This window comes from Hipposideros armiger, unplaced genomic scaffold (genome assembly GCF_001890085.2).
Source record: "Hipposideros armiger isolate ML-2016 unplaced genomic scaffold, ASM189008v1 scaffold_34, whole genome shotgun sequence".
Lineage (NCBI taxonomy): Eukaryota > Metazoa > Chordata > Mammalia > Chiroptera > Hipposideridae > Hipposideros > Hipposideros armiger.
This window is the reverse complement of record NW_017731384.1, coordinates 4,281,484-4,290,868: the sequence shown is the minus strand read 5'-3', so window position 1 is coordinate 4,290,868 and position 9,385 is coordinate 4,281,484. Positions and strand designations below refer to the sequence as shown.

At 42.3% G+C, this 9,385-nt stretch overlaps 1 protein-coding gene across 2 annotated transcripts in view; it reads right to left on the bottom strand.

The window, feature by feature from the left end:
* Window positions 1–7,014, bottom strand: part of CEP112 (centrosomal protein 112) — a 355,787-nt gene extending 348,773 nt beyond the window's left edge. For both annotated transcript variants that reach the window (XM_019637812.1, XM_019637813.1), the window contains exons 1-2: window positions 6,995–7,014; window positions 608–721 (exon numbers count right to left, since the gene is read on the bottom strand). In XM_019637812.1, coding sequence (XP_019493357.1) covers window positions 608–721; window positions 6,995–7,007 — 127 coding nt within the window. In that variant the 5' untranslated portion in view covers window positions 7,008–7,014. The remainder of the gene's footprint in view (window positions 1–607; window positions 722–6,994) is intronic.
* Window positions 7,015–9,385: the final 2,371 nt, after the last annotated feature.

Sequence of the window (9,385 nt, the reverse complement as noted above, 5' to 3'; positions counted from 1 at the left end):
TGGCATTAGGAAGGTTGAGAACCGCTGACTTAGAGAGTCTTCAGTGGCGCTCCAGACTCTTTCCGATTGCTCTCTATGCCTTAAATTATTTGAAAATTCTTTGACTTGAGACAAAGACTCTCATTCCATAATCAGAGATAACAGGCCAGGAATTGGAGACAAGATAGCAACAAAAATTCATTAGCACTTGATTTTATTCAGCCAACCGATAAGCATACAAGACCAAAAGATTCTTTTCCACTTTGATAAACAAAAGGATCAGAGCAGGTGGACAGTAGGCTCCTGTAAGAGGAAAATTTCCACGACGGGAGGGAAAAGATGCTGGAAGAAAGAGTTGCAGCCAACTTTAGAGACCCACGTGCTTTAAGCTCATGACGTATTAGAAGTCATGCCTCAATAAGATCCTTCCACGGTTTAGCAGGACATTATCACTAAATCTCTATTTACCCTTGAAGAGCTCAAAGTAAACAATCCTACATCAGCTCAAGATGAAAAAGTGGTATTAAAGGAATTCAGCTTTATTTCCATTTTGATGGTTCATTAGTTGAATGAAATAATATAAAGGAAAAAATTAATCTTAAGAATCTATTTTCAAACATAATCTTACCTGACCTATGGGGTAATTTTAAAACGAAGGGCTTCATATCTACCACAAAGTGATCAAATTCCGCATCCAGCTTCTCCCATTTTTCTTCTTCACTTGCCATGTCCATAATGCAGTCTGTAAAAGATTTAAAATTAAAATATTAAGGATCTGTATGCTGAAAACTAAAAAACTGATGAAAGAAATCACAGAAAACTCATTAGCATTAAATATCAACTGTCCCCAAATTGATCTATAGATTTCATGCAATTCCAATTAAAAACCCCAGCAGTACTTTGTATATATATATTTATATACAAGGTTTTTGTATATTGTAAATATACAAAATATATATTTACATATTTATAAATATATACAAAAATAGAAAAATTATATTTTAGAAAGTTAAAGGAACTAGAATAGCAAAAGCAATTCTGAAAAAGAAGAACAAAGGTAGAAGACTTACATTACCTAATTTTAAGATGTACCAAAAAGCTACAGTAGTCAAGACAACGCACTATTGGCAAAAGGATAAGACACACAGACCAATGGAACAAACTAGAGTCCAGAAACTGGCCAACACAAATATGGACAAGTGATTTTTGACAAAGGTGTATTTTTTTTTACAACAAATTATGCTGTAACAATTAGACATCCATATGCAAAAAAAAAAAAATTAAACAAACCTCCACCTAAACCTCATACTGTATACAAAAATTAGCTCAAAATAAATCACAGACTTAAGTGTAAAATGTAAAACTATAAAATTCTTAGAAGAAAACATAGAAAACAATCTTGATGACCTTGGAAAAGACAAAGATTTATTAGATGCAACACAAAAAGCACTACTCATATAAGAAAAAATTGATACATTACACTTTACCAAAATAAAAAAATTTGCTTAGCAAAGGACTCTGTTAAGGGACTAAAAAAAAAAAAAAAAAAAACAAACCGGGCCGGCCGAGTGGCGCGATGGTTAAGAACTCGCTTGGGATGCCAGAGGGCCCCGGTTCGGATCCCACATATGAGGGCCAGTGACACTGCCCTCTACAGCTAAGATGCTGAACAACAGCTCAACCTGGAGCTGGGCTGCCATGAGTCGCCGGCGACGGCGTGGGCTGCAGCCCCTGTGGCAGTGGATTGCCATGGGCTACCGTGTGTGGCCAGCAGCCAGCGTGAGCGGCCAGCAGCCGCAGTGAGCGGCCGTCCAGAAGCCGGCGACTGATCTGCCTCGCCCGGGAAGAGCACAATGATGGTGCCAACTTGGACCAGTGAAGCAACATCCTCCACAACTAGACTGCTTGTCTGTTCCCCTTTCCCCAATTCCCCAGCACTGTTCCCATCCCCCCAATTCCCCAATAAAAATCTTTAAAAAAAAAAAAAACCACCTACAGATACTAAGTGAATATATGCGCATCATATGAGGTCTGACAATTAAGTTCGCAAACTCATCCTAGAACAAGTGCTACATACCTCATTGCTGAATATCACTATGGTCACCTTCGAAGTGCTCCCCTTGGGAAGCTATGCACCAACGCCAGTGCCTAGTCCACCCTTCAAAGCAATTTTGGAATTCTTTTTCTGGAATGGCCATCAGAGCTGTCATCATATTGCCTTCATGTCCTGAATGTCCTCAAAATGTCTTCCTTTCAATATTTCCTTTATCTTCGGGTAAAGAAAGAAGTCACTGGGGGCCAAATCAGGTGAGTAGGAAGAGGGTTCCAATACAGTTATTTGTTTACTGGCTAAAAACTCCCTCACAGACAGAGCCGTGTGAGCTGGTGCATTGTCGTGATGCAAGAGCCATGAATTGCTGGCAAAAAGGCCAGGTCATCTAACTTTTTCACGCAGCCTTTTCAGCAATTCCAAATAGTAAACTTGGTTAGCTGTTTGTCCAGTTGGTACAAATTCATAATGAATCATCCCTCTGATATCAAAAAGGTTAGCAACATTGTTGCAACAAGTTTGCAAACTTAATAGTCAGACCTTGTATATCTCACAAAGCACTTATATCAAGAACATACAAAGAACTCTCAAAACCACAAAGAAAAAAATCCAATAAAAATAATCAGCAAAAAAAGTAATGCCTTTACCAGAGATTTGCAGATGACAGATAAGCACATGAGAAGATGCTCAACATTGTTAGTCAGTGGGGAAATGCAAATTAAAACCACAATAAGATATCACTTCACACCTAGTAAGACATCTAAAATAAAAAATACAAACAATACCAAGCACTGGTGAGAACACAGAACAACAGGAACTCTCTTGCACTGCTGGCAGGAATGCAAAATGGTGCCACCACTCTGGAAAACAGGTTAGCAGTTTCTTACACAGTTAAACGTACACTTACCACATAAGCCAGAAATCCCACTCTTAGGTATTCATCCAAGTGAAACAAAATCTATATTTACACAAAGACCTGAATGTAATATTTATAACAGCTTTTTTCTTCTGTAATTACTAAACACTGGAAACAACCGAAATGTCCCTCACCTGGGGAATGGATACACAAACTGTGGTATAAACTACATCATGAAACAGTACTCAAAACAGAAAAGAATGAAATACTGACACACACAACATGAACAAACTTCAAACTTATTATGATTAGTACAAGAAGCCGTTCTTAAATGCTACATACTGCATAAATCTATTTGTATGACATTCTAGCAAAGACAGAAAATTATGAGCACAGATCACTGGTTCACAGAGGTTACCAGCTGGGGGAGACCTGAATACAAAGAGGTGGCATTTATTTGGGGTATTAGAACTGTTCTGCATCCTGTCTGTGGAGGAGGTTATAAGGTCCTATTCTATGCATGTGTAAAAACTCACAGAACTGTACCCCAAATAGTGATTTTTAACTCCATGCAAAGTTAAACTTTTTAATTTTCCTCCAACAACTTAAAATATTGGTCCTTGTATTTTCTCCCTAATTAACAAGGAAAACACAATTTAAGCGGGGTGAATCCCCAAAATCAGAAACATAGGTTTTGACAAAATTCCTTCAGTTACAAATATATCCACACTCAACAGGTTCCTTTAAGTTATGAAATAAATGTCTTGGTAGTGACATGAACTCTCTCTACATAATGTAAGGTCCCCAATTTGTCATTTATGCAATACACAAATTACATATTTGTAAAAAAGCTGTTCTGTCTCATAGGTCATCCTGCTCCACAGGCTGCCTCCCTCTGCTAAACGAGCTTCTAATATTTACCACAGTATCCTCCATCTGATCATCAGCTGCCTCTTCACAGAAAGCTCTCGGTGCTCTGCCTCTCTGTAAGGAAACACTAGCTTTCCCTGGCTAACTTGACTTCCCTCACAGTCTAGAAGTGAACCAAGGTTTCTGGCCCCCTCTCAAGCACATGCATGTGCTCTCTGGGGTGTTTCAGTCTCTTCCTACCACCTTGCCCAGGAAGGAAAACAGTTACTGAGATCCATATGCCTTCCCGACACTGCTCTTCAACTCTTCAACCTCAAAGACTCCCCTTCTGAGGCTCCCACCATCTGACTGTACCTCTTACTCTCTCATCATCACCACCTCCCCAAAGCCCCTCTATCTGATCACAGCCTCTTACTCTCTTAGACTCTCTCCTCCCTTTTCCCACTCAATCTTCCCTTTGCACTCAGCAAGGCTGCGATCCCTTGACACCCTCCTTCATTCCTGAATTCAGGGTTGGCTGGAGAAAAATGGCACTGTCTTGCAGTCAGATGGCTTCCAAACTTACCTGAATCCTCAGGAATCTTTTACTATTTCCTACTCCACAAAGTAGGCTTTAAACTTTTACCGGACATCTTAAAGTTCTCCTGCCTCCCCTCGTTCTCCATTTTAAATACCTTACCCCTGCTTCATGGAAAAATTAGTCAGACAGTGACATTCCAAAATGCTCTTCCCTGTACCTCTCAACTTTCCTCTTAGAGAACACACCCTTACTTCCTTTGTTTCGGTATCAGAGCATGAGATCTCCTCTCTAATGACAATATCTCCATCCTTTATCAACTACTTCCTCATTGTGCCAAACTTTCCATCCCCACTGACTCCTTCCCCTCCACTGTTCCCATTTTCGAAACCCCCATAAACCAGTATATCAGCAAATACTCGGAAATATCTCAAACACTGCCTGTATCTCTATTCTAGCTGCCACTGTCTCAGAGAAGGCCCCTCCGACCAGTGACATACATCACTCTAACAGTCTACTTGACTATTGCCTACCTTAGTCCTGACTGGTACTCAAGTAAGTTTCCTAAGTACAAAGCTAAGCATATCAAGTCCCTACTTAAAACCTCTCTTGACTGCCTATTACAACAGGGTGCTATCTAAATCCAAAGCCAGGCCTGCAAGTGCCTTTTGAGCCCATCTCTCACCCCTCCCTACGCACACACGTGGCCTAACTACGCCAACCCTCCAACGACCACTTCACCACCAACGGCTCCTCATCGCTCTTCAAACACTCCAAGTCCTCATATGATTCCACATCCTTTTCACAGGCTGTTCCCTCTGCCTGGAGACAGGCAAATGCAGCTCAAATGTCCCTTCTGAGGAAAGCTCACCCCACTTGCTCCATTTTCAGTGTACACTGCTCACATCTGTGTAGCGCCATTTATCACATTATTTTTCTTTCTTTCTTTCTTTCTTTCTTTTTTTTTTTAGCTGAACCATCCTGCCCCCTGTTGGCAGCTCAGTATCACACTACTTTTACACATCTGTGATTACTCGCATGTCTTCTACCATCTGAGATGCTCCTGGAAGGCAGGAACCATGACTTACACATCTTAGTAGGTACCTAACACATTGCATGGTACATATGAGAAGCTCAAGAACTGACTGGTAAATGAATGCTAATGAAAGGGATTAATGTCCCCCATTTACATAAGTAGTAGTTTTTTTTTGTTTGTTTTTTTGTTTTTTTAAGATCCTGTTCTGAGTACCAAATAGGTCTTCTGGAAAAGAAATATTATATGCCCTTAAATCTATTTACCTAAACTGGTCACCCTACCTTCTGCATTACAGAAGAAACACATTTTCAAATTCAAGACCTGGTTAAGATAAATTTTATTTAAATGCTTTTCCTGATTGGTTGGTTGGCTTGGGTTTGTTTGATTTTGTTTTGCATTCCTACAATAACTAATTGCAATCCTCCATAACTCCATCAGCTATGTACTTGTAACAGAAGGCTACGATACCACTTCTGGATGTTAGGTCATAAAGCTGAAAAGCAACTATTTAAATGGGTGAGCAAACAAATGGAAACTCATAAACACAGAATTTTAAGTCCAGCTCTGGCCTAAAAGTGTATTCCCAGGCTTAAACAGTATCCTGCCCGTGTACTCAAACATTTACCTGACAGCACCCACAGCTAGGGCTAAAGCAAAAGTGATCCCTAATAATCACTAATAATGACTCAATAAGTCCTTTGACACAGGCAGGAGATGATAGTGTTTAACGCTAGAGCAAACTAAAATGCCAAGTTAAAAGACTCAACCCAAAGTCATGAAATTAAGCACAAAGCTCAGATTAATTTCTGAAATCTCTAGCTCTCAGATATATTAGATCTTGTCCATTTGCCTATAAGTCAGCAATATCTGCAACTAATAAAAAAGTATTTTGAAAAGAAGGCAATCAGAATTACTATAGTAACATGCAGTACATTTTTTTAAAAACACAAGTCAATGTGATATTTGGTAAAAGCTAAAAATCTGCTTCTCCTTATCCCTTGTTCATTCTTCAACAAAATAATGAAATGCAAAAAGCCAAAAAAAAAAAAAATTAAGTTACCATTTCAAACCTTCAAGGAATTCTTGCTACACAAATTACATCTTATAAATAAATTATATCTACTTAGTTTCAGCTAATCAAAGTTTTATTACTGTTAATTAGACTTGCAGATTTAAATTATAAAATTGAAAAATAAGTAAAGGTATATATTTGACTTAGGCTAAAAGTACTTAGAGTGTGCCTACTAGTCACCTAAGTTAGTTCAAAAGCAAAAAAAAAAAAAGTAAATTGGGTCACTCTTACTTATAGCTATAATATATATTTGGATCATGTCTTATATTTAACTCACTGGCACTGTCTTTTTTTAAACCTGTTCCTATGTGGACATCTACAAAATGGGCTAAGACCTACATATGGTGCTTAGCTGCCATAGGAATCAACAAAGCATACGCAAGTCACAAATATTGAAAGATCTTGGGGGGAAAAGCAGCCACACTGCTAAACAAAGAATACACCTCCCATATATTAATATAATGCCCCTTGCCCAACAACAAACATATGCCTGAAAGTGGCGGGACATCAATTTTGTGCAATCAAACCTTACTTTAAATACATGCTGGTTCATTAAAGAAAAATTTGAACTATGTACTTCAGTCCATCAAAAGGTTTTCCAGGTGCATGTTTACCTGGCTTGCCCATCTGGACGTGGGGGCAGTTACCGAGCATGTACTGAGCCTTCCCTGATTGTGCCAGGAGCATGCTGTGTGCTTTACAAACGGATCCCAGTCATCACCTTAGGGGAAAGACACGATGTCGTGGCCATTCCACAGAGGGGGAAGCTGAGGCTTGGCGGGGTTCAGGAACTGACCTATGGCCCCACGACAGTTGACAGCTGGGCCCCGACCCGTCCGCCCCAGTCCGCTGCACCGCTAGGAAAAGGCACGTGTCGTTTCATTAGCCTTTTCTATTTCACGTTGACTCATCTTTAAATATTAAGGACAAGTAATAAAAATTGCGGCACGATGATTGGAGTAAGAGCTGTTCATATTAAGTTGCTCTCTTGAACATGTTAAAAAAAATAAACTCAGAAACACTCGGGGGCTCCCAGCACGCGGCGATGCTGGGACAGGGGCTTCCCCGGGGGACTGACTGTTCTGGGTTCTGTGCCCACAGCGGAGCCAGCAACCCGGGCTCTGCCCTAAATCCCGACTCGCTGATTCTGTTTTGGGAGGACTGTGACAACGCCGGCGTGCAGTGTCCCGAGGTCACGTCCCTGCCAGAGCGGGCAGGAGTCGCACCCGGCGCGGGGCGGCGGCTCGCGAGGCCCGCGAGGCCGCGGCCGCTTCCCGACATTGTCCGGTACACAGATTTCCTCTCACAAGCCGCAAACCCTCTGGTCCGATTTCTGGACCTCGTCCTGCGGGCCGCTTAGCAAACTTTCCTCGGGACTTGCGCAGTCCGTGCCCGGGCTGGAGTCCACTCTGCAAGTGGAATCACAGGGGTCTGCACCGAGACCCCCCCAAGCGCGGCGCGCGCCCCTCAGGCCTGGAGAGCCGGCCCGGGGCCTGCGGGGCGACGCCCCTCCCGGAATGAGCCGGCACGGGCGGGGCGACCGCCACCCCACACAAAATTCCACCCGAGAACCCGGGGATCGGGGCGGGGAGGTAAATTCGGAAAAACAAGAACCTTGCGCCGCCGCTGCCGCCGCCGCCGCCAAACGGTTTCAAATCCTTGCCGGCCGCCGCCGTCGCCGCCGCCCAGCAGGCTGGGGGCGGGGATTTCCGCGCTCGCATTCCCCGCCCCCTTCCCCACCCCTCAGGCCGCGGCCGGCGCGCCGCGCCGTTGCCATGACAACGGCGGGAGCTGCCGCTGTCGCAGCCCGCAAGTCAGAGGCGGGAACTTCCGTGCTCGCGTTTCTCCGCGTTGCCAGCCCCGGCGCGTGCGCGGCGCCGTTGCCATGGCGACGTTAGGGTCCGCAGTCCGGCCTCCAGGCTCGCCTTCCAACCCTACTTCTCCTAGGCCTGTTTCAGGCCAACCAAGGCTTGCGGGGGTGAAAATCAGACCTACATATGACATTGCTGCTCATGAGCGTTCCGCGTGGAGGAAGAACAGGCAAAGAGCACAGAAAATGGGGTTATTGGAGGATGTTCACAGAAGAGTATGGCCATTATTTAGACAGACTTTGGAGTTGAATGAGTCTAAAAACATGAGAATTTAACTGCCTGGTGTCATTCTCAGACAACCCAGTGGGGAATGAGGGGTTAAGCGGGGAAACCGAGCATTTCCTTTTTTTTTTTTTTTTTTTTTACATCAGAACTGAGGTCTAAAAAAACTGACCCCAAATTCTGAACATGCTGCATTAAATAAAACGGCTTTGTGTTTACCAGTTCTGTTTAGAATAGCAAGATCTAGTGAAAAATGGAATTTTTGCTGCTCCCAGGAAGTCCCAACCACCTCAAGAGTCTCCATATCTGCATTGCTATACTGCGGTCTTCTTTGGTGTTCTACCACATTTCTGGAAAAACTCTGAACTATATTTTTTAAATATACAGGCAGCAACAACATTTAAATTGTAAAAACACTCACTTAAATGAAATTCAGCTTACCACTGTTTTTCATCTAATTTCACAACAGGATTCCTTCTGCAGTGTCTTTGCAATACACTAAGTGTGATGCCAATTCTAACATAGGCACAGCTTGAAGCATCTTTTCAATTTTCCATAAAGAAAATAGAAGATTCATTCATTTGTAACTAGCTATTTTCAAGCTTCCAGATGGAAGTCATAGTGTTTCAAAGGTGCTTTTTCAAACCCATCTCACCGGAAGTAAAAACCAACAGTTCTTCATTGTTTCAGTGACAAATCATGAGGCCTAAGGGAAAGAAATAGGTATGAAATGCTTTTAAGAATGCTTTTAAGAAAGCATATTTGAACGTGTTTATAGCTAAAGAATGATCAGTAATCCAGATCATTTGCACTGAGAACCAGGGATGCAAAACCCACACATGTGATTGCAGGAATTTGACTACTCAATGAAAAGGTTCAAAACGTATAACCACATTGCTGAAAGAACATGAA